The 26,367-nt window shown below is 39.3% G+C and overlaps 1 protein-coding gene across 35 annotated transcripts in view; it reads right to left on the bottom strand.

Moving 5' to 3' along the window:
* The window catches only part of PLD5 (phospholipase D family member 5), a 317,558-nt gene that overhangs the window by 42,358 nt on the left and 248,833 nt on the right, over nt 1–26,367 (bottom strand). For all 35 annotated transcript variants that reach the window (XM_066993942.1, XM_066993946.1, XM_066993949.1 and 32 more), the window contains one exon: nt 23,874–23,988. In XM_066993942.1, the coding sequence (XP_066850043.1) occupies nt 23,874–23,988 (115 nt within the window). The remainder of the gene's footprint in view (nt 1–23,873; nt 23,989–26,367) is intronic.

The raw sequence follows: 26,367 nt of genomic DNA, 5'->3' as shown, positions 1-26,367 counted from the left end.
CAATGATAGACAGTCTTACTGCCCCACTATTTCAGACCTTAATTAACGTATATTCCAGAAAAACAGGTGTAGGGAACATCCCCATGTGTTATTCTCTTTGCTTATTTACCTCCCTTTTTAGAATCACGTAATTGCTATTTTTTCAAGCACTGTATGCTCCTAAAACCCTTTTTAAAGGTCTATGCTGTAACTCTAACCTGTTACATATTATAATGACCTCTGAGCTATAAAACCCAACTATATCCCCAACCTGAAAAGCAAACTCTTTTCCCTTGCCCTGTGCAATGCTCTGAGCACAAAGCCTGCAGTGGGTTACCGCATGGAACAGACATCGATGAGAGGACCCCACAGGGAATATTAAGGAGTGAGGAAAGAAACAGAGACCTGAAGTATGCTGAAGCTATGCTCAATGGTACTCATCTGTGACTTTGAGCCTGCCACTTTGTATTGAATGGTTTTCTTAAGGATTAAAGTCTGCTGAAATCAAAGGACCTACTTGCAGGGTTAAAAGCTGTTGGCTCCATCACATGAGTAAAAATGTCTGAATCAGCCCCATCAGTATGTTTGCAGCACTAAACACAGAATATATTCAATATTAGATGAATTCATGGGATATCTCACATCATTATTTTTCTTTCAGTGCTCCAGTGTTTGTAAGATTAGGTGATTAATCTGAATTAATTATTGCTGAAGGTAATTTAAAGTAACCCAATCTCTTTTTAGTTGTCACAGTAAGTGGGGAAGAGAAGTGACAGTAAAGCAGACTGGAGGGCAGCTATCTCCCATTAAACATTCATGTGATCATCAGTATCACGAATTCCAATAATGTCTGAATATGAATCACAACGTTAGAATTCCAGTATACTTCAGGAACTAAAATATTTTTTATTTAACTTCTTATTTCTGACCTTCTAAGAAATATTTGACTCAATTTTAAGCTGTAATTGCCAGTGATAAATATTCCTTTTCATTATCATTATTATTTTTATTGTTATTATTATTACTATTATTAAAATTACAAATCTCTCTTGAATGAATGATTCCAGAAGTTCAAGCATCAGGAAAAAAATAGATATAGTAAGGCACCAAACTTGCAACACAGGACTTTAAGCAAGAAACAGTTTGGCTCATGGTCACCACAGTTACATTTCATGCTACCCAGCTACATTTCCCATTTTTTACAGGCATCATCTAACCACATTCATCTAAGCTTGGAAACAAAGGAAAGGTTGGAAACAAAGCGTTACTCCTTTGAATGTGTTGCTGTTTTCAATCCATGCATTAATGAGTAGAACTGTGCTAATTAATGAGATAATGCGCGTGAACTGGTAAAGAAACCAGAAAACACTATAGCAGGTGTTAAATGGTTTAAATTGTTTTCTTATGAATAAACAAAAGCAACTCCTCCTACTAGCTGAGGAAAACTGTTCTGTAAGGTGCTGAACTTCTAGCTGATTACCTGAAAACTGTGTTTAAAAATCAAGTTTAACATAGCAGTTTGCCTTGATCATATTTTCTTTGCATACATCCAATTTGCAACATTAAACAGCAGTAAGAATTTAACACCCACAACACACCTACAGCAAATAGATTATAAATGAAGTGTTAGCATTTTCATATAGGAAAGGTAAAACTGTCTGCACCAACAATGATCTTTCTTCTCACAACTGAGAGCCTAAAATAAAAACATTTAAAATATCTTTGAAATATTCAATGCTGAATAAAAATGTTGATTGCCAAAGTTACAACAGGAAACTATTTTACCAACAATATTAACATTAAAAATAGCAGACATCTTCAGTAACCTGACATAAAATTCTAGGTATAAGACCCCAGGGTTTGGGAGCAGTTCACATATTGGCATAACTGGTGGGAGAGGACTATCACTCTAAAATATAATCTAGGCTTCAATTACCAAAATAGTGATTATAGCAGTGCAGGTGATACTGCTAGCATACATACCATTAAAAACAAAACCTGGAACTCAATTTCTTTTCCTTTTGGAAACAGCCAACTCATAAGGCTGAGGAAACAGTATCTCCAAGTTAATTTAAAAAAAAAATAAAAAAGTTGTGTGTTGCAGGGAGCAGCTGCTGCATAGCCTATTAATGAGCCCTTAACTTTTGATGAAAGGAAACATGCATCAGTATTGATAACTGCCTCTGTTCTAGAAGCTCTTGAGATGTTTTGTTAAAATAGTCTTGTCAGGCCTTCAACACAATCCATCATCCCTAGCGTGGTCCAGTTCCCATGAGGAAATTAAATTGGACTGATCAATATGTGAAGCCATAACAGAACTCTTTATCATGCTGCAGTCTCAATTACACAAAGCTGGGGGTCTAGTGAGTTCAACCAGAAGGCACAATTTGTAGGTTTGATTGCTGATGTAGATGCCAGACTCTTAGAAAATAAATCCAACAATTTTGGTTCACTGAACATTAAAGTGCAGGATAAGAGCTTAGAGAAAACCAGTGCTGTCACTCAAAACCTGAGTGGATTTGCCTATCCCACAAAATCGTGCACTGTAAAGGCTGGGCCAGAGTGCCCATTTCTCACAGGAAGAAAGAATACTGCAGGGATCAAAGCGTGCTTGAAGTGACAGACATTTCTCTGAGTACTACTTCTAGGCAGAGATGTTTGCATCCTCTAACAGGGTGATGGCTGATGCAGGCTGGGGCACACAGCAGGACCCTGGCCTTGGGAGCCTGGGCCTTCTCAGGCCGTGTGGGGGGAATGTGGTCCCTGAGGGGTGCCAGGCTGCTGCTCGGCCTCTTGCTCTGCCTCTCAAGGGGGGAGAAATAATACAGAAGGCAACAGGAGTACTTCAAAAAGACTGACCTTTCATCCATTTCCCAAAGGAATCCCAAAGCAGAAGCACGGCACAAGAAAATGTGATTTACCATTTCTAGCGTTGCGAAGTGCTGTTTGGTATAGCTACCTGCCCCCAGGTAACTTGATAACACTAACAATGTTATCAAGGCCACAGGGCAGGCTTGACTTCTAAACAGGAGCTTAAGGCCAGGACTTTTTCTGCATACTTGAGTCCAAACACTCTCAGCTGTTAGCGGGAGACTTTAATCAGGGGCTTATCGTACAGGTGCTCTATTAGGAAAAACCTTGTGTCATCCAGAAGCACATCTTGGTGCATCTGTGTTACAGCATATGCTAGCTGGGGATTTTACTACCGCTGTGGCAAGGTCACCAGGTGGCTACACAAACCGGGAGACTTCTGCCCTGGAGGCTGCAGCAGGCCGGGGCTCACGGGGCTGCTGCTGGGCCTCCAGAGCCACGTCTATGAGGCCGACTGCAGGAGGTTCACCAGGAGCCTCTGATCCCACGTCTGTGTGCAGCCTGGAATAGTACCAGCTTGTCCTAGTACGGAGGCAATGTCACTGAGCCAAATCACCTCTCTGGTGGATACAGTAAAACTTTTTTTGTAAAGAAGACCGAGAAAGAGCAACTGCTTAGGCTGCTATTATCACAGCTGCCTTGAAAGCAAACATGCAAATTCTGCCCGCAACAGTTTTCAGCAGCGCCAGTTCCAGGCTAAACTTGCAGTGGAGTTAGCAAACATAACGCCCAAGGAACAGAAGCTTCCTTTGCTTGTACCACGGCTAAAATTGGCCTTCTGTCTTCACAATTCTCTTACTCTCGCTTAAGTCTTTTTAAAACTTTTTAAAACTAGACAAAGAAAGATGGGAAGGGGGAAGGATTTATGGACTGAGATGAGAACAAGGCAGAGGTATCTGGGAAGCTGCAGCAACAGTGAAGAATGATTCACAACAGGCAGAGCAGTGATGAGAGAGAGCCCTGACATCAGCCCTGACAGGAGGGAGCTGTGCTGCAGCAGACAGGCAGCGGAGAGGGATGCAAAGCCTGATGGCACATGCTGGGACAGCAAAGCCCCAGGAGAACGGGCTGTGGAGACAGGCTGGGCCCAACTGCCCCCTGCTAGACAAAGGGGAGTTATAAAGATGGAGGAGATGAACAGGGGTTTTTTAATACTTCTCCATCTTGGGAAAACAGGGCCTGTTATGTGCAGGCCATGGGAGCACAGCAGGCAATGGGAAGGGGGAGCAGCACAGAGCTGTTGGTAGGCAGGGTATGTGGGAAGATTGTAGAGGGCTCCCAAAGGAGGAGGGAGAGCAGGATGCAAGGAAGCTCTTGTACACAAATTGAGTATGGTCAGTGAAAGCAATGCTGTTATAGCTCTCTTGTGTATTTGCAGTTTGTACCTGACCAATGCCCCTGCAACACATCCAATCCCCTGCTCATCCTTCAGCCACCATTCCCCATATCACATTATCACCAAACTGGCCACAGTAGAAACAGCTGCTCTCCTCAGCTTACCCCATTCTTGCTGTCCCTTCACTCACCATCATGTGCCTATCCTTTGCTCATGGCACTTTTTTTTTTTTCCTCTCCTAATTCTGTGTATTCCCAAGCAAACACTCCAAGTAATATGACCTTTAAAAAGGAATCTGAGAACCTGAGCCATGGCCTATTTGTTTCACCCTGCTGCTGACAGTCTCTTGGCACACAAGTATACACATTTTGATCTATACATTTTGGACAGTGGCCTCAAGCTGAAGTCACGAGCAGGCTTACCTTGCCCAGACCGTGAACCCTAGAGCTCACAAGAGTACACACACTCGGGCACCTTGCACAGCCTCTCTGGGAGGCTACCACGCTGGTGGGAGGCAGCACGTGCTGCACTTACCGTGGTGCCATGCACCAGCTCCACTCCTGCAGCTATACTGAGTCTTCAGAGCAACACAGATGCAGGTAATATTTGTATTGCAAAAATAGCGCAATATCATGTGCTAACTCAAAGATCAGCAAACGATCCTTTATTATCCCTAAATCCCAAACTTATTAAAAAAATTTGCTCACTAGGAAATATGAATGTGAGTACACACACATATATGGATGTATACATTTTCAGAGTGAACACCTCTTTCCTTACATTTTGCAGTAGATACTTCCATTTTACTTATTTGCTTTCAGCTGCAAAACTTACTACAATGTACACTTACAAATAAAAATAAGTTTCATTTTACTGAGACAGAAATCCAGAGTGTTCCATTCCCTGCCAAGTGGCAGAGTACCTGCCCCATGCTGGACAGACACAAGTGACCGAGGCAGAGGATCATCTCCCCAGGAACTTTTATGCTCTTTTCTTAGCTGATTGCAGAAAGTCTGGAGTTGTTCCAGAAGCTCCATTAGCGTGACCTGCCAGCACTCAGAGGAGGACAAGTACAAAAGCAGAGGAATGCACAACTTGACAACACAGTTATTTTTACTATGTCTCGGAATGATTAAAAGGCAAACTAGAATATTTACTATTTCTTGCTCTTTATGGAATATTGGATTTAAAATGCAATTTAAAAGTCTGCCTGGCCCCAGAAGGATTAATGATTCAGACTTTGAAGAGAAAATACTCAAGGACTTTTAGGGAAATCTCTGATGGTAATACCTTCACTATGAATTGGCTGTTTTGCTTACACTCTCCTCCATTCCTCATCTTCCCCCCGCCCCCTCCTCTTCACAGGACTGATCCTACCACTCTGGGTGTTGTTATTCATTCACCGTATTATTTGTACTCTGGGTGCTGTTCATCACCTCAATTTCATACTAATAAAAAAAAAAAAGCATAAATACTTTAACAACTCCGTATGCAACTGCCACACACACATACAAAAATGAAATCATAGGTACTCAAAGAAACTGTGTTCTCTTACAAGATCAACCAATACCTAAAGAGCCTTCCTAATAGAACTAGTGTCCATACCACCTTGAGCTTATATTGCCTGCCCTAAAGTGTAGCACTCAAACTGTATGCTGGACAAAAACGCCTTCCTTCGGTATGAAATTCCCACTCACTCCCAACATACAGCCAGCCATACCCTATGTGCACACGCAGCTTCTCAAAACAATACAAGGCCCCAAAGCTAATGCTGTCTGTATAAGACGACGCTGTTTCTGATGGAGTCATGTTCATGAAAAATTACTGGGTTGTTACTGCTTTCCTTTACATCATGTGTGGTCACCGATACAAGGACAGCTTTGAGGAAATCAGTGCACAGGAGAGGGATCTCCGGCTGCAGCTCTGTGGGCCCCTCTGGGACATCGCTGGAGAGATGCAGGTGCCTGCAGCAGTCTCTGGAGTTGAACTGGACAGGCTGACAGGCTCAGGGCTGTGGCGTGGATGGCTCAAGGGGAACATGCAGAAAGCACTCTGCTCCCTGCACGCAGCCACTGCTCGGCTCCACTGGCACGCTCCCTAGCCAGCTCACTTGTCCGAGCCTGGCTGTAGCTTGGAGGAAAGGCAGCTCGGGGAGCACTTCCCTGAGCAGATGGGCTGCAGCCAGGGATCTCCCTGTGGAGTTGCGGGTGTGGGAAGAGGGAGGTCTCTGTCACTGCCAGCTGACTTCCCAGCCCCCCCTCTTCAGGCACCGAGCCAGCTCCTCGCCTGGTTCCCTTCCCTCCCCAGCAGACCGTAACACACCGTCAGGCTCTGGCCAGTGTGACTGGGGACAGCAAACATCCTCCACAATCACCAGTAGTTTTTGCTTTGTTTTGCACCCATTTAGTGCATTAAAATCATTTCTGTGAACCAGAACAGCTCCAGAAACTGCTCTATCCACCCAGCTGGGGAAGCCAAGAGCTGAACATAGGGGCAGGAGTGAGCAGGAAGGAGGAGAAATAGGGACAAATGGAGCATTTCAAAACCCAGCTCCTTGTTTGAAAATAGAGTATTACAGAATTACAACTGGCATGGTTACTTTTTTTTTTTTTTTAAATTAGCAATAATATTGGCATGAACAGATCTCATGTTCAGTGACTCTTCTTTCCTCCACCACCTCCTCCTCCTGGGTAGCTTTTTGGGCATTCAAGGAATGAACCTGATCAGAAAACAGACCCAGGTTAAAAAATCAGTTAAGAAAAAAAAAAGGTTATTTCAAATGAAGAACTATTCACAATCAGTCCAACTCACCACCTGGCTATGGTGACACAACTGAAGGCACAGCACAAGTATGAGTGGCTTGTGGTTGGGTGCAACAAGATGCAGGAACTGCTTAGGCCAGTGCTGCCATTTAAAGATACGTCCATGTAATCTCAGCCTCAGTTCCAAATCCTAGTATGTGTTTGCCTTTCATCTCGCATAACCATTTGCATCATGCAAACAAAGGAGATATGAGGGCAGTAATGGCATTTGCTTGCAACAATGTTTCCCACGTGCTTACAGCAGGGTTTCACAGCAAGAGAGAAGATCCAGAAAAGACCCATCAGGGGATCTGCATGTGTGCAGTTTGCTCATGGTATGCGGGACGGCAAATCCTTGAGAACAAAGGAAAGGTCAGAATTAATTTCTTTCAATTCCTTGTTTAACTTCAGTGACATCTTGGGAGCTAGTTAGTTCCCAAGGCAACATATACCCAAACACATCCAGACACTGGCTCCCACGATTTCAAATGTCGGCCTTTGGTGCTAGTCCACGTAATCAAAATACCAATTTCTCAGCTAAGTACCCTGCTGTAGACAGAGTTCAGCATCAGAGCATTACAGCTCTCACCCATGTGAACGCATTTTGCACTGACTGCTGTGCCCTTTCGATTTACTCAGCAGAAAATCCAACAAATAACCAAAATGCTTCCTGCCCCATGTCACAGGAGAGACGTAAGAGATGCCTGACAACATTTCTTTGTAAAACCTACTCATAGCAACTAAACACAATTTCTGATTCACTGAACAAAACACTGTAGGTCCATCTTAATACAGGGTGGGCAAACCATGCCAAATACGATTACAGGGAAATAAGAGGTCTCCTCTTCACCTGCAGAACAGATACAGCACAGGCACGCTCCACTCAAGCTTCCCGACAGATAGCAAGTAGCTCAGCTGATTAATCACATACATGCATGTTTAACTAAGCTATGCACTGAATTTTGGACTGCAAATATGGAAAGAACTCGTAGGACTCTAGACCTCTGGTCCTTCCAAAGACAGAAATCCAGTTTCCAGAGGACACTCACGTCTTTCTCATTCTGTAAGGCCATAAAGCACTGAGATTCCGTAAGGAAAACCACGAAACACAGTGAAGCCCTATATACATTAACAAAACAGTATTTGGAAACGGGAATTGAAGCCTGAAGTACCTTACTCCAATGCAGGATATATCACCACATTAATTTTAAAAGTAAAACAACCTTCTTAACACCACGTAAAACATTTTTATTAATAACCCGTGAAGCTTTTTTTGACTTTTATTATCATTTGCACTGTAATAGTTCTTTCCTTTCTTCTCCCTTTGTTTTCTTAAATCCTGTGGTACTTGATTTTTTAGGTAAGATTTTTAGTTGTTAATTTAGAATTTTACATACTACATTTTCCACACTACATTTTCCACCAGAAAGCGTCTATTCTACTCTTAATTAAGGCACATACATGTTACAACCATGCCTTTGGAAGGCACAGGCTGCCACCCAGTATATTTTTGATACACAACTACCCCACAAAATGCTAGCAGCCAACCGTACAATTCATTATATGAAATAAGTCAGGAAAGCTGACATGCTTCAACTCTGCACTTTCCCACCTGGACTTGCTGTCCTGAAGCCAGTGATTTCTGTACTGTATCTGCTAGAGAAACCCTTACTGGCTGGGACAAAGTTTAGGACTCTGATTTTAGGCTATTTGTAAAAGGAAAAAAAAAAAAAAGTCTTAATGCAAAAGAATTCAGAGTATCTTCTAAAGATCCAAACAGTTTTTCCTTGCCCTCTAATAATTACATTAGAATTATATTCATGCCTTTGTTAAGGGGCTTTGCTGCATGATGCAGCAAGCATGAGAGACATCCTTACATTTCGCACAGATGTGACACTGACATCAGAATCAGTATTTTTCAGATTTTTACTTCTTTTAGAGCTACTTAAGGTATTTCATATCAATAATCATAGATTTTTAAATAAAACTGTGAATAGTAAGAGAACTGATGATCAGTTCAATTCTTTTCCCTTAGCAGAACTCAGCATTTTTCTAGAAAAATGGTAATTTAAATTACATTTTCTGAATATAAATCTGTTTTGTGAGTCTTATGATTCAGTAAAGTCTGTAAGACAACAAGTATACAACAGTTTGACAGAATATATATATAATTTTAATTTCCACATTTTTTTGTTCTCCATTATTGGAGAGTAGGCTGTTCATTTACTAGATGAAGCTATAAATGTGATTGCTTTACAGATTGGGAAACGTAATTTTCTTACTTAGCTGATTCAGGCGACAAAGCACATTACCACTTAAAGGAAGACTATTACACTATCAGTAAAGGCATTACTAAAGTTGGATTGTGGCTTTTTCTCTTTGCCTAATTATAATTGCATAAGTTTTTGCTATAAAAGAAAGTTATTTTAAATACAATAAAGGGATTAGTAAACTCACACACTGCTCCCCTCTACTTTCAAAGACTTTTTACTTGGATTAGCATTATGAAGAACTAGATTGATTCATACACTTCCTAGATGAAACATCCTAGAACGCAGGAACATTTTTTTCATGAAGAATGAGAATCACAGCCCTCTATGAATGAATATTTCAGGGTTAAATCCCTTAAAAAAATGCAGCAACTATTTATCTCTGACTTTATCAACGTCATTTCATTCTGACATTTATATACTCTAAACCCTTCAGTATTAGCATCAGTCACTTCTAAATGTTGACTAGTAATAACAACACTTGTGCAATTGCTGACAAGATGTGGTCCTCAGACATCTGCAGTTCTGCTTTGGCTTTTGTCAGTCTCCTTCCCACAAAAGAGAAATCCCAGTTCTAGAAGGTGAGAAAGTATGCTGCAGGGCTGGCAAGGAGGTAAGGGAGGACAGACTGTGCCTCCTCAGAGGGCAGTATTATTTGGTCCTAGCTCACTGGTTTTTATTTTTTACAATACCTTCATAATAGAATTGTCTTCCTGCACCTGCATTAACTTATGGCCTGAACAGCTCTGGAATATTATGTCCAGGCTACAAAAAGCCAGAAGAACAGGCTGACCTGGCCATGGCTGTACAAGGAAAGAAGAGGCACAGCCAGAACCAACCAACCTGGGTCTGCCAGTGGCACAGTCATTTCCTTCTACTACTTCTCACTTCTCTAGCAGTATCTTTCCCCAACTCTTTCCTTTGATTCTGTCCTATTACCCTGCCAAGTCAGCCTTTGACTTTTCTAATTTTTTTTTCCAGATCATTCCTATCTCAATTCCAATTATTTTTCTCTGCTTTCATCTACTTTGTCACAAGCCCACCAAGAACATGCCTGGCCTTTTACCAGTATTCTTTTCTGATGTTTTCCTAATTAATTACTCACTTTTCTGTTTCTGCCCTTCTCTTTCATCTGATTCATTCCTCATAGATCTACCTGTTATTTCATTTCCCCCACTACTTTCCCTCAATGTCATTCTTCCTCCCTCTCTCCCACTTCAGGCTCAGTTTATCATTTCACTCTTGCCCTTGCCTACTAATTCACTGTTTCATGTATCACATATATTCATTCAGTTATTCATACACTCCCCCACTCTCCAATTAGTTGAGAAACATTTTTTTTTCTCTAACTACATATGCAGCATGATATATTCTCCAAGCCTTTAAAAAAAAAAAAAAAAAGGAATGAAAATAATATTTTTCTTGGAGTTTTAAGGGTATTCACAGTTTTGGGTGCCCAGTTTGGTCCTTATTTTATTTTGCATGTCCTGCAGGTATTAACTCATGATATACAACCCAAAGGTATACAAAGAAGATTGCTTACAGTTTAGGGCTCTGGGAATTGTTTTTTGTTTTTTTTTTTGGCTTTCCTATTCCAAACAACAACTGAACCTGGGTCTAAGGTTCTTAATAGAACAAGGCATTTTTATAGCCTCTTCTTTTATAGAAGCATATGCAGATAGACACTGCAGCTCTGCTGGAACTGACTGAAGTGACTCATGCTTGATTTACTATTGCTCTGGCCATCTTGTTGAATGCATTTGTGAGGGTTTCAGCATTCTGTTTTGGTTACACAGATGCTTCATACATTAAAATGGAGAAATTTTAGAGACAAATTGACATTCCTTAGTGCCACAAGCAGAAAAATCCACACAATGAACTGAGGAAAACTAAAAAGGATGTAGGGAAACAATGCTTTGTCTCTGGGGAAATACACAAGGGATACAAATCAATAGCTTGTCAGTTAGCAGCTTTTTAACACAGATCGACTTTCAACCAAACAGCCTATTTAAAATGTAGAAAGCAAAATAAAAGAAAGCCACAACTCCACACATTCTATGTTATTAGCTGAGCAAAGGACACGTGCAATGTACCATCAATATTTAAGTGACAGCACACTGAAATCACAGAGGAGTTTGGCGTCCTGCAGGATTAGATCAGAAGTATCATCTAATTTCTTCATTGTAAACATCTGCAGCCATCTGTGAAGGACAGAATTAAAGATCCTATTATATTATTCAACTAACAGAGCACCAGGCCTGTAGGACTTTCCTTACACTAGGGTCCCTATGAGAGTGGGGCCAGAAGGCAACATGTACAGCTCTAGTCCCAACAGTCACATCGTGAACTTGATGCCAATCCCGTCAAGGCACTCACTCTAAAAGTCAGTAGAAAGCACTGCCATCACTTCAGAGGCCCATCTGAAGTCGCTAGCTGGACACCCTGCCGGGGAAGCCTGAGGGATGACAGAATAGAGAAAAGACAGAAGGGGAAATCAAGTAGATTTGGACTATAAAATGTGTGTAAAATGGAAATGTTAAAGACTTGAAGGTGACCATGACTGACTATTGACGTGAAGTATAATGAATGCACAGGCAAGCAGGCAACTTCTGCACAAAACCAATGAGAGATCAAACTGAAAGCAGTACCAGACATCAACAGGGTCCTATGATGCACAGGAGATGGTTCTGCTAGGGAGGGCCTTGGAATAAAGCAGACTGCTGCTGTAGGACCTCTCTCGTGTGGTGCAAAATGGGCAAAATGGAGCAAATAAGGCTAGGTTTTAAGAGGAGGGGAAAAAAATGAAAAAGAAGATAATCTCATATTTTAAGTGGCTTAAAACTACCCAGAATGTTTGGATCCCACAGCTGATGTTCCACAAAGCTGCTCTGTATGAGAGAAGTCAGGGCAGGGCAGGCACAAATCTCAATTTCTGAGGACTTAATTTGAGCCCCTAGGGTCTACCTAGTCTTATTCACAATGACATTGATGTGCACTAAGTGCTACGCAATGATAAATACTCTGGAAAAAAAATAATCAACAGATTGTGTCACAAATTGGCATCAAAATAAGTGGACGTCTTGGCACTTGTCTCTGTGTCATTTCTTCATCTGTAAAATGGGAACTAAGCTATTCCTCCACTTTCTGTGAGAATGATGAACATCTATTCTTGAATATTCATGAAGCACTCTTATTTCAGTGTTAACATCACAAGAAAAAAAAGGAAATAAATTTGTCTGCAGATTAGGTCTTGACGAGTGCTCATTAAGCAAAAGATGAGACTACACAATGAAAATGATAGCAAAATAAAATACTATATGGATACTTACATGAGCATAAGTACCTCTGCACAATGAATTTTATAGGGTTCAGTGGGAAGAAGTGTATCACATTCACCTAAATTCTGCATCATAGCGCAAACAGTTTAATGGCACAAAAGGTCAGGATGCAGAGGATATATTTTACATACCATAAGTGACTGTTTCATGTTCATATTAGAGAATGCACCAACTGAGTAGCAACTCCTGATTTATTTTGAGGAATGCATAGTATTGATTCAAGCTGCAACTACCAAAAAGCCTCTGTAAGGATGACTACACTAAAACTCAGTGTCTTTATAACGCTGCATCCCTTAAGCCCCTTCTGGTAATACCTATTTTCAGAAAGAAGATCTTCAGAACACAAGAATATACACTAAGAGGAAATCAGCCACCAAAGAGAAAAATCTTTACCGGCTTCCTGGCAATACTTGAAAACATTTTAATAGAGACTCAGTTGTAAACATATTATTACCAAAACCCACCTCTCCCAAGAGATGATGTAAGTACAGTTTGAAACCAGGCTAAAGAAGAATATTAGGAAATGGCATCCTTCAATAAGTAGATTTGAGTTCAAGAGAGCAAAATAAAATAAAATAACGTAACATAACATAAATAAAAAGGGGAGGGGAAAGGAAAGGAAATAAACTCTTCCAAGTTAAAAAAAAAACAAGTTGAAAAGATTGTGAAGAACAATGGATACTGAAGCTGCAGAATACATTGGTACTTGTGTGTAGTGTTTTGTAGATGACAAAAACATGCACAGATTCAAATGCGATTGTTGAAAATCAAACACCACAACAAATTGCTAAATTCCATCACAAGGGAGTTCCTAATCTACGAATTGCTAAAAGAATATACAGGGTAATGGAAATATCATACTCCAATTGGTTTTGTTATGCTCTTTTTATAAGTGTATGGTTCTTATGACTCCAGCAAGACAGAAGACAGACCTTCAGTCTGCTGCCATTGTCTGATGGCTGAAAACAGTTGCTTTGTGACCGTTTGCTTACAAAATCTCATTTTTGAAAGCCAGTCATTGCAATCTTAATAATACCCTGTTGACACAACTTTGAAGCTTAGTACAGATATTATACACTCCTATAACTTTACTGGTATTTTTCCCATCACTTTACGCAAACATAGCTACTTAGATTAAAAGCACCAGAAAGTGGGATCTGTTTTGTTTTGAGTCATAGAAGTGACTATCAATTTCTGCAGTACATAAAGACTTATATTTTCACATGATATTTAGTTAATATTCTACCTGAAGGACAGAAAAGATGCTGAATGCACTCTGTTCTCAAGTTCAAGCATTAGAGACAATCACTCTATAAGGGTGTGCAACGAGAGATGGAAATGATGAAGAGTAATGCAGAGATATCATTCTGGGAAGTTTTCTTCCAGATGAATTACTCTAGATCAAGCTTAATGTAATCTAATTCCCAACCATTAGGCTGTGTAAAAATTCATAAAATACCATAGTGCAGTAGAAGCCTAAGATTAATTTTAAAAGTGATGCAGAAGATTACTAGAAAGATCAGTAGTAGTATAATAGTGGCAACTTCTTGTTACAGAGATAAATCTTATTAACTAATGCTGTGTAAGACAGAAGGATTTGGTCACATGGGTTTACTTTATGGTACAACCTTACTGTATGCAGCAACCAAAAATTAGTAGCATATGAGTAGCTTTTCCAGAATGTTCATTAAAGGAAAACTAAATGGTGCACCAGCAGCTTAGTTTGGACATTTATTACTGCTCTTAGATACTTCTGATGACTTCTGGTATAACTCTGAATAGTATTTTAATTGCAGGTTCAGAGCAGAAGTATCGTATGGATTAAACTAAGCTGCAAAGAAGTGAAAAGAACTTAAAAACACATACACAACTTCAGAGATCCAAGTGTCAGTGTCATGCCACTTCAGACTGGGCTCTTTCCAGAGCTGACCACATTTGTAGTTGCATTATAGTCTAGATGACATCAAAAACTTGAATGAGGTGAGAGACCAAAATTTCAGCATCACTGGGAAAGCTGAAGAATGCTCACAAACAGTAGCAATCAGAAACAGAGCTAATCGTACCAGCAAGACTGCAGCAATTGACTAAGACAGTTCTAGGAAGTCAGTCAGGCTTCAAGTGGATAAGAAACATACGTAAACTATATGAATGGACAAAAGAAAACTCATCAACAATAAATTAACCGGCTTTCTTTGAACCCCTATAAAAACACCATTGGTTTTCAGCTCTTTTCAGGATGAGATAGTGTTAGTGCTTTTGCAACCATGAGAAATTATGGGGTACCAACATTTCTGCAAAGGAAGCACAGCTACCTAATAAATGTTTTCTGACCTCAAGCAGTCCTGGCAGCTCTTACCAGTTCTTCCAGTAACAGTAGGTAGGTACTTGCATGCTATCCATATGTTGTTAAAATGTCATAACTAATTTCTGCTAATACCACCCGTTATTGGCTCCTCTGTACTAAAAAGTGTCACTGACTCAAACCAACTACTGCCATGCAAAAATAATCCATTCCAGTATGCAAACTATCAAACAAGATTTGGAATTATTCCCTGTGAGGTGAACCTGCTATGTTGGACCTGACTAGTTACTACTAGACAAAAACAATTTGGCTGTTCACAAGAGGGCTGGATTACCAACACTAGTAGCTATTCTGGAACTTACAAAACACAAGTGCACCCATTTCTGCCAAATCTGTGAATGCATATGCATTAGTAACAGACTCAAATGCAAAGGAATTTGCAAACTGCAAATATCTACCAAAATACTGATCAACTGTGAAAGACTTTTTCAATCAAAACTTTTCAAGCCAAAGAATTAAATTATTTCTACTAAACACCTAGCATTTTAAAAATGCTTTAGAGTATATCTAATCTTAATTCATCAAGTTAGATACAATAGTATTAACTATGGTTCTTTTAAACAATGGCTACAGATATCGGAAAGCAAATGATTGGTATTATATAATGCAAAAGTACACACTACCAATGGGAGGATGCTGTCTCTGGGAACACAACCATTCCTCTCAGCAAAGGCGTTCATTTCTAAGGGAAGTCTACAGACACAGGTGCTGTAGACCTTAGAATTAGAATTTGTCACTTGCATGTCTGGCTCTTGGGGGCACAAAGAGTTTTTGGCATAAAAGTGAACCTTTTTCCCACTCTCCCTCTTTCCAAAACAAGCCAGTACAACCCAAGACCCTAGCGGCTTCCAGAATTTAAATTAAAACATTTTGTTTTCTCTCTATTAGTTATGCATGTGACAGCCTCATACTGCTAATTTTCTAATGCTAGAGAATTTTGTAAGGCAGATCATGCCTAAACCTTCTTAAAGTGGGTGGGTTCCAGACTCATAAGAGGAAACTCTTTCACATCACAATCTATTATGGTGCCTATTTTCAGGATATCTGTATGTCCAACAGAAGTTTTATTCCCAGAATAGCCACTGTTTTCTACAGAACTGTAATAAAAACTGGAGTAAAGCACCTTACTTTTTTGAGGTAAAAGACATTTAAACTAAATAGTAGGCAATGTCAATAGAAACTGTGCCATTTACCTCAACACCTCATTCAGAACTGCACAGAAGGACTCATTCTTCAATCAAGTTTCAAAATACTGTCCTACAATCAGAAGCTTAAAATAATTATTTCACAAATAAGGGTGAGACTTTTCCTTCAAAAAATATCAGTGGGCAGCAGAAGGAGCAGAAGCAGAGCAAGGACTGGAAGGCCAGTTTCTTCCATCTCAAATAAATGTTTGACTACTACAGAGTCATGTTTAAATGGAGACAGAAATTAGAAGAATTTCTGCAAACTGTTAGAGCTCAAATAGGAAGGATCCATGGAGCTCCTGTACAGAATACCCTCTACAATTTCCAAACCTTCGTTATCATAAACCCTATTTTAGGGTTAAAGATCTTCCATACTAGCTTACACAATCTTATTTCTGTCATGTGTCTGGTAAGGTAAGTAACTCCTTCAAGCTGAAAATTTGGAAACCTTCAGAAGGAGCAGGATTTTGAACGTATTCCAGAATTCAGGCAGATGTTCTATGTCAAAAACATTCTGTTTGCCTACATGTGACTCTAAGATGTAATAAAAATTTTACCCACCCTCTTTTTTCATTCATGATTTATAAGGTTGGACATGGCTTGGCTTACCTTACACTGCAGGATCTAGCTCCCCAGCTGAAACAAATGAGAAACACGTCTTATGAGTCCTCATGGGATTTAGGCATAAAACCAATGTTGAACATTTCCTTCCTATCAAGACTTCAGTGGACACGTGCACATTTAGCAACATAAACTGAGGCAAAGGAGTTCAGGTACTGAAACAGAAAGGTGTTTACCACCACCACCCCAAAACAAACAAAAAAACAGCTAAACAGGAGTTTCTGCATGTTAGTGTTAGGTAGATACTTGAATACTTGAATTTCCAATGTGAAACTGAACCATCATTGTTTAACACTATGAAACTCAGATCAAATTACTTGTTTCCTTCAGGAGGACTAACCCCTGGTCCTCTCAAAGGATCCTGCTTACTAGTTCCTGAAAAATCAAAGACAAAATGAGTCTATTTTTGGTTCTAAATTTTAAAAGAGCAGAAACTTATCTCCAACACCCTTCCTCGCAGTCTTACAGAACCTGGCCTGGGAAAGACTGATGAAGAAAGCAGTGGAGCTACAACTCCGTTCAGTGCCTTACATATAACCATCAACTGAACTTCAGAGCTCTTAAAAACGCTCTTTACACTCCTATGGAGCATGCATCTGTCAGCTGTTGTTAATTTTATGATACATTGTACAACTGGCCATCAGGGCAAGCAGAAATCTCTTCAAGACCCAAATTCAGGATTCCAGCATCCCACTGTACAAATGGAGTGTATTTTCCTTTTAAGTCTTTGCAATGTTTTTTACGTTTATTCCCAGCATTATTTTCACATGAAGATAGATTAAAGTCTTATTTAAATAGATACGCTTAGGTTATAGTTTCTATAATCATTTGGAAGGATTAAAAACAGTCTTTAAACCAATCTGGACCTTTCCAATGCACCAGAGCTGAATACTCATAAGGCCACTCCACACAGAGGCCTGTCTACTTCTGTCTTAAAATTTCCTATGATTTCTCTTTCATAATCTGATTAAAATCCACTGTCTACTTATTTGGAACACTTTCTCTGATACCGAAACCAAATATTCTGGGCTGAATGTAAGTTAATTTCATCATAGTTTACCATACCATCCACTTTCACAAAACCCCAACCTCCCCTTTTCCCCACCAACCCCAACATTTTTACACTTACAGGAGCACATCAGGATGTGGCAACCTAACTCCTATAGCTTTATCTTTTCAAAAGAAAAATTTTAGTTTCTCCTAAATTAAGTTTCTCCCAATTTAAGGTTGGACTAGATGATCTTAGAGGTCTTTTCCAACCTGAATGACTCTGTGTTTCTATGAAATGGAGGACTCCACATTCCTAAGGCTTGCAGTACACAAAGGCTCTAGGTTAAAAAAAAGTGCTTAACTGACAGCTTGTTTCAAAAGAAGAAACTGGGCTGATGTTATCAAACATTCTCCATCTCTTCTACAACATAATACAATTTTTTCAGTCGTTCTATATAATATGTTAAAATTATGAAGTCTTCTTCCCATTCCCTCACAACTAGGAATAGAGAAAGGGAATGCGATTGTGGCTGAAGGTAGAGAAGAATTCACATCCCACAAGCCTGACAGCTCTCAAACTACTCTGGACCTTAACTATGCCAACAGAAGCAGACAGAATACAGCTTTAAACACATTTCATCTGATATATATCATATTCACTACTGCTGTCCATTGTGAAACAATTTCATTAAAACAGAAGTAAAGGAAAAAAAACAAAACAAAACAAAACAAACCCCTAAACACTAAAAATCCCTAGAAATTACATGAACTGGCAGAATAAGCCTAGCAAAACCAGGTTCCAGTGGTCCTGCCTCCATGGCCAACCCCAGCCACATGTTTCCTATCTCTGTGTTGTACCCATCATTTATGCCTGTGAGATCATACACTGAGCAATGCAGAAACTGAATGCAAATTAGAATTAAGCCAGCCAACAAAACAAAGCAGTCTGTAGCCAAACCATCCCCCTGAACTGTTTTGCCACATGATCACTGGTGCAAGAAAGAAGGTAGGGACAACATATGGTGAGGATGGCAAAGAGGAGGCTGGGATCATGCAGCTGCCCAGACAGACTGATTTGTCACAGAATGGTATCTGTTAGTGTTTGCAATCCAAAAGTGCACAAATAAAAGCTCAAAAAGCTTACAGAGTTCTACTTTCTACTGATTTCTTTGTCTCCCCACAATAATATAACTTTTCTGTTTTTCTAATTTGGTTGCATCTGGTTAGGAGAGAGAATAATCCTGGGCAAATGTGCACAAACTGCTCAGTGACTCAGAATTGTACATATGATCTAATGATTAGAGCCTGCGTTAGCACAGAGACTTCATATTATTCTTCAGTTTCATCAGTAACATTTAATAGCTGTAAGCTAAATTATCTGATTTTTTAATCACATTTGTGATATGGACAGACTCCTCTCTCCATATCTATTGGAGCCAGCATTCACAAAACAAAACAAATTCCTTGCAAATATTTGAGAAACGACTCATAAAAGGGAAAAAAAGCAAAAAGAAAAGGAATGAAGCAATATAAACTGAAGGAAGGAAATCCATTGGCATGTCTTAAAAAGCATTAACACTGCCAGCTAAAATAATATTGTAATTAGCAAGGGATTTGGATTCTGTACACGTAAGAAATGATACAACAACCTGCTAATTGGAGACAATACCATTCAAATGTTACTGAGGAACAAAGAGTGGTACATAATTATGTGCAAGGAGTGGGAGGGTTACAAGAAATGTTTCAATCTAGTACACTGAAGCACAGCTGAGAAAAGGCTAAAACAATAACCTTGAAAACAAGCATTAATAAGCCACTGTCACAGCACATGAAGGATAAAGAACATGTTTGTTTCCACAGTGAGCCACATTTTGCCTACAGGCAGACCTACCTTTCACAAGACAGTCATACACATATATGCATACTATTTGTATACACAGGTGAAAGTGAAATGTTGCTTTAACATTAACTAAAGAGAATCAAGACTTCACCCTAGCACTGCATATTATTAAAGGTACTATAAAAACAGCATCATAGTTTGTAGCCTGTTTAGTAATAATTTTGACAATATTAGCTGGGAGAACATACATGTGGTCATTTTTTTCAGTTTAGACTTTTTTTTTTTAATTACAACTATAAAAAAAACAAATGCTCAAATATGACTTCTGGTGCCTGTGCTGGAATTAATAATTGCTAGTTGTCCCTGAGAGACAGCATCAACCAACCTCTCCTAACAGTGATGTAAAAAGAAATTCATTAATACTGTATTTGCGGAGCACTCAGATACCACAGCAAGCAGCACCATGGAAAAGCCTATGAGGAAATAAATCATTCTATATTCAGTGCAGGATCTGGCAGATGTGCAATAAAGAAAGCCTGGAGACATGCATTAAATACGAAGATAAAAAAAGATTCTGCCCATTACTAACAGAAATAATATCCCCTGAATGAGCATCATCTCCCTCAGGCATTAAATGTTTGATGTATTCTCATTCAATACAATGGAAAAGCCTTCTGATTAACTAATGTGGTAAGATTATAGCAAGCACCAGTTAGGTATTCCATTTAAAAGATAGCATTGGATAATGTAATTAAAATCTATCATAAATATATGTTCTGGGGGCTAGTATTTCCTCATTTCCAAATGCTTATTTTTGCTACGAAATAACACTCCCACACTGCAACAATTATTAGCAAATGTACATTATCCCAGCACCCAGAGGTTCCTATCACCACAGCTCTAGGTGTGTGGGCACAGTAAATCAATCTGTTTCACTCTGATGCTGCCAGACTGCTTCTGTCACCAAACTATCCTGCTTTACAGCTAGCTCAAGTGAGTCAGGAGCACAAAAACGTGACAAATAAAGGCTCAAAGGTAGTGACAAAACCTGCAGGTTCCTGGCTAGCTCAGATTTCTGTACTGACATCGCTCATCGCTCTGTAAATTACTCATTTTATTTTATTCTATGACAGGTCAGTTTTGCTCTCCTGTCCATGTAAGATGTGCTTTATCTTACCCCGTCAGCTCAAATCTGAAGTCGGAGTTCAACTTTCTCCTGTTAGCCAGCAAGGGGGCTGCGGGACAGGAGGGATGTGCGAGGAGGACTAGGATGCGCTCGTGGGTTGGGAAGTTCTACCAAAGCTGCTTTCTGCAGGAGATCAGAAATGGGGAGAAGAGCCACGGGGACTCCACTCATGTCTGTCTAGAAAAGTGAAATACCTGATAGAATAATCTGGCTGGCAGATATAGTCTCAATATCCGTGCTGAGATGCAACAGAGCATGTTCTGACTATTGCATACAACCTGCTTTAGAAGGACGAGGCTAGCCTGTGCTTACCTAGCAAGGGGAAGACGGGCTCATGAATATGTGAAACTCCCAGAGCCCAACGAGTTTTGTATGTGCTTTCTCTCCACACTACTGCCTGTGGCTTGGGCTCCAAGCATATTTGCTGCTTAGGGACAACCAGCTCCATTTGACCATGGAGTAGGGCTTGGACCCTCCTCTGCCCAATTCAGACATGCCACAAGAGGGACTTTGGGTCTAATTCAGCCAAATGTATTCTGGCTATCCATCTTGAGAAGCTTCAAAATTTGGCAGAGCTATTGATGTCCTGCTTTCTTTCTCACTGGAGAAAATAATTAGTTAAAAGGTGCATAACATACTTTCTAAGATAAATCTGACCGGTTGCAGGGGAAAAAATATTTATCTTCATGAATATGTGTGTCCAAAAGATGAGTCACAGTTCCCTTTCAGGAATCAATTCTGACTAATTTCTAAGGATGCAGCTGGCCAGATCCTCACGAGAAAAGAGATTAATAATTTTAGTAGATGAACCCTCCAGCATATCATAGTAGAGTGTAATGACATGTTTGCCATCAGCTAAGATGACGGTAGCAGGTAACTGTCCTTGTTTCTCCAGCAGATGTGAAAAAAGCTAATACAGATATATTTTCCGCCCACTGCGTTATTCTTATTATTGAACTACTGGAAATTGGAGTAGCATAGCTAGCATACCAGTGAACTTCTACTTGACACAAGCAGGACACACCATGTGAGACGAACCATGAGTCATCTGTTCATACAAGGTCTGCTCATTTCAACATAAAATGAAGACAATTAAATCTGATATTCTAATTGAAAGTGGCATGTTAAAACTAAGTTCTCTCTGTTCAGGAATGCAGAACTGAATAAAAATTTAACCAGTTTTAATGGGAATAAAAAAACCAAACCAACCTAAATGCAAGAGAACAGAGCTGGCAATCACTACATCATAATCAGGACATTCTAACAGAAATATCTGAATTTGTAGACATAAACAAACTGAAACATGGAATAAAAAAAATCATTCACAGTGAGAAAAGCAGGAAGTCCTAATATTTATCTTTGGAAAAGGCCAACAGTTGGCCTATAATTACAAAGATCAAAGAGGATGGCAGCAAAACTCACAAGAATTACTACAGAGAAGTGACTTTGATTCTTTGTAGCTCAGAGCACTCAAATATATTGATCCCTTCATTTGAATACTCTAAAATTTCCTGTCTCAGGAATCTGAATAAGACATAAGGGAAACCAAAGGTAATAAAATAGTATAAGCTTATGTTTTATTTACTTGTTCAAAAAGCTCACAGGACTGATTATCTCCCACAAACTGACAGAAGTACTAATGACAAGCACAGTTCCCTTCCCTGGTTAAAATTTTAGCTCATCTCTCTCTTTTTTCTTTTTTTTGGAAAGGGGATAGCTTTTGATACTTTGTATTCTAAATAAATGGCATCTAAATTATCTATTGCCAGGTACATCAATATAAATTTACAGGTTCTACCTCTAATTGTGTGTGACTGGGGGAAACTTGGGACGCTAGAGCCACAGGGAAATGAAACCAGTTTTTCAAAGATGGTTTCATCGGTGTTGCTCTTAAAACATACATTTCTTTTTCAGCACATCAGAAAAACATAATTCCTTACTTCACAGATGTCTGTCAAAGCTGATACATACTCACTGGTTATCAAAGAATGAGTATCATTTTTGGTCATGTAACAGAAATAATCAAAGTCCTGGAATAGGCAGTGTCATGAAGTGATATGTCTCCACGGTTATTACATTGAAATAACGTGTCAGTTTTGATCAAAAGGTAATCTCTAATGAACCAGGACTTCGTCTAGTAATTTTCTTTTACTTTCTTGGTCAGGAGATTACAAAGAAGTTAAATTAAGATTAACTTCTGTTGGAAAAGTGTGTTCTTTGTTCTTTACCACACAAAGACATGTTATGTTAGGGTGCTGGTACAAGTAGCAACCGCTTAATTTATTTTTTTAGAATTCCCTTTGTGATCCATATATTAGATAAATCTCTGTCAAAAATGATTGTTGTCAAAATACAGAGGTTCTTTCTGCCATTTAAAGATATATCCTACCCCTAAAAATCATACTTTTATCAGATTATATAGAATAATTAATGTGTTATTATTCAGGAGAAATGTGTGTGAGATTGTTAGAACTCTTTAGGTATTCTAATTTCTTTTAGCATTTAAACGCTCTTTGCTGTTTTTCCACACAGTTTTACATAAAGCAAGTTTAGTCATGTAGTGTCAGCATGTAATCCCTCTTTGGTTCGGGATTTTGAACTTCCAAACAATCATTAAGAAAGTAGGCACCTGAGAAATACCTGTAGCACAGAAACCTGTGCCAGTTAGCTAAAGCTGACTGACAGTATTTTCCAGTGCTTCAGAATCATCAGTAGCAGAGACATGTTAGTTTACTAAATTATTTTGCTATTGCTTAAAAAGAGGAAACTATCTCGTCCCACAGGATGTAACAGCAATATCTCAGGTTACATTGCCTACTATTAATATGGCTATAATGGCTTTAAAAATCTATCTAAACACCACACCACATTTTTAACCACTTGCAAAGTGCAAGCCTCTACTTCAGCTACAGTGAGAGTTGTAAAAGTTTCAGATTTTTGATAGCAATGCACCAAAGAGAGCTAAAGAATTATTGGACAACACTGCTCAACAACAGTTTGCATTTTATGTATGTCATTTGAGTCTGCATTTAAAGTAAAAGAAACATTACGTAGCAGTCAATAGCATAACAACATAAAGACCTTGGTCTTACCCTTTGTTTTCAAGTCGTTTAATACTTTTGATTCCACGGGCAGGATATCGCTCACTAGTTTTATCTCAATATTTCGGGATGCCAGTTCAAGCAATTTTTCAAAAAGACGCTGACCCTAGGAAAAACAGGAAAGGAAAGCAGAAGTTTTAAGATATAATTTTTTAAGTAGAACATCAAAAAAATTAAAGATGCACATTAAAACATTTTGTATAACAGCTGAGTAAGTATGTTCCAAAATACGGTTAAATCTACCCTAAAGGTTAGAAAATTACTGTTCTGAACGACAAACTTGCTTCCTCCTTTTCCCAGACTGTGCAATACCATCAATGACAGGTGACACACTGAGAATGAAGTGTCCAGTTCTTTATGCTTCATAAATGTATTTCTATTTTAGCTTTCTTATAAATAATTACATTCTGTTAAATTAGGATAAAAAGTGCAAGGAAAAGACTTACAGATTACATATATTTTTGTATTGAGTGGTTTTTTTTGTAAGTGGTTCTAACCATAGTACAAAACATTTTCCTGTGGTCACATGTTCATTTTCAGATGAGCTATACCAGGAAGGAGAACAATAATGTAAATGTATTTCATACACTTCTCCTTTTTACAATGCTTTTACTTTATTATGTCAACCCTATTTCTAACAGAACAAAAAAGGGAATTTCATACTCATTTGTATACACGTTAAAACAGAAATCAAGGTAATTGTTTCATATGAGAAATACAATTTTCAATCAAGTCACATTTTTCCATGTCCAACAAGCAAAGAAAAAGTAGACCTTTGCAGTGTAAATGTTTAATTTTGGATTCAATAACTTAAGTTAAAGGAAAATGCTTGGTTAGAAGCATCTAGCTATATGGTGTGCAGAATAAAAGAATAAAATATCCAATGTACTATTGGATATTGTGCTGTGGTTACTACAGCCACAGATTTAGAACCCGCTTCCTTGTTGCTGTTTGAGCAGGCTACAGCAGGCACCACTTACAATCAGCAGTAGCATACACAAAATCTTTGGGTTTAATCAGCAAAGTGTCTGCCCTAGCTACATAGCTCACAGAGATTCAGTACTGTGCTGGTTGCGAGGAAAAATCTCGTATGTCAAGCTAAAGCAAAAAAGCAAATCATATCAACTTTCAGTTAGGTGGAAGGTAAAGCTTTCCACAGGACCATGTTAGAGAATTCTCCATACAAAATATTACTCTAAAAGTCTTAGAAGGATTTTTCTGTTTGACAAAAACAACCAATGCAAAACAGTTTGGGATGAAGCAATCTGATGTCGTGTGTCCTAACAAAACTTCAGACAGAAAACCCTCCTCCCACATCGCAACCAGAAGCAGAAAGCCATCCTTTGCCCTGTAATTACCTTCAGACTGACACCTGGAGCCTTGCTGGGATTTCAGCAGTCACAGAACCTAGCTCTTCATTGGTTTACAGTACAGACATATATCCCGATTCACTTCCAAATGTCTGAAAATATGTGGCAAAATAAGAATACCCAGCCTCCTAAAAACTAGGTTTCTCAGTATTGTAGAGCAGCCAGAGGCTGCAATGGAAACTCAAAACTACTGTTTATGTTTTACTTCTGTTACATATGCCTGCTTGCTGGCTCAAACCCACAGCACAGCTCCCTGCTCATCCCAGGGCTTGCAGGAATTCATCAGCCAACAACAGAGATCAGCTCCACTGTGACCCTGGGGGACAGAAGTGCACTGGCTGCCCTGGTCCCCTTAGAAGGTCTTTCCTGCAATTGGTGCAGACTGGTACTCTAGTCAAATCTGGGACCTGCAATGACTGTACTGGTTTCTACTCAGTTCCCAGTCCATGCCTTAACCAGTTTTACCCAATCTTAGTACGTGCTGATGTGACCAACACAGCACCCTGGCTAGACCACCTAGCTGTCTCTTACAGACAGTCTGCCATTTCAATAGGCCATCTTTTGGGTGAACAGATCACTCAGAGTGCAGCCCTGCGTTCCAATCAAGGCATCTTCTCTGAAAATACATCTCTTTTCCATTACAGAACATTCGAAGCTATACATTTATCATGTTCTTTTTCGTCATAATATGCTCATAAATGGTGAAACCTCACATTGATAGAAACATCTAAAGCATCTCTTGTGATGGTTACAGAATCATAAACTGTGGCTGATTAAGACTAGGAGCACACTCACCAGAAACGTGTGCGTTTATACAGGAATACAAAAACCAGTACCCCACCATCCAGTGTCAGAACTGGAAATAATTTCTGCTGTCTCCTCTCAGTGCATCATCCCTCAGCAGGGATCGAAACTCTCACCACGGCTTAGTCTAGGCACTCTGTACAACTATGACAAATACACTTGTCTTTAAAATCTGCATGTACTACAGTAAAGTAGGATACTAGAGATTCTTTCTTCATTGTCGAAGTACCTGGCCTTCTTTTCCCATTAATATTAATTTGAAACTCAGTTTCTACACTTTCTGACATGTTTACTTGCAGTTTTATCATTTT

Source organism: Anser cygnoides, chromosome 3 (assembly GCF_040182565.1).
Source record: "Anser cygnoides isolate HZ-2024a breed goose chromosome 3, Taihu_goose_T2T_genome, whole genome shotgun sequence".
NCBI lineage: Eukaryota > Metazoa > Chordata > Aves > Anseriformes > Anatidae > Anser > Anser cygnoides.
Note: the sequence above shows the minus strand (reverse complement) of the source record. Positions and strands in the feature narration are given on the sequence as shown.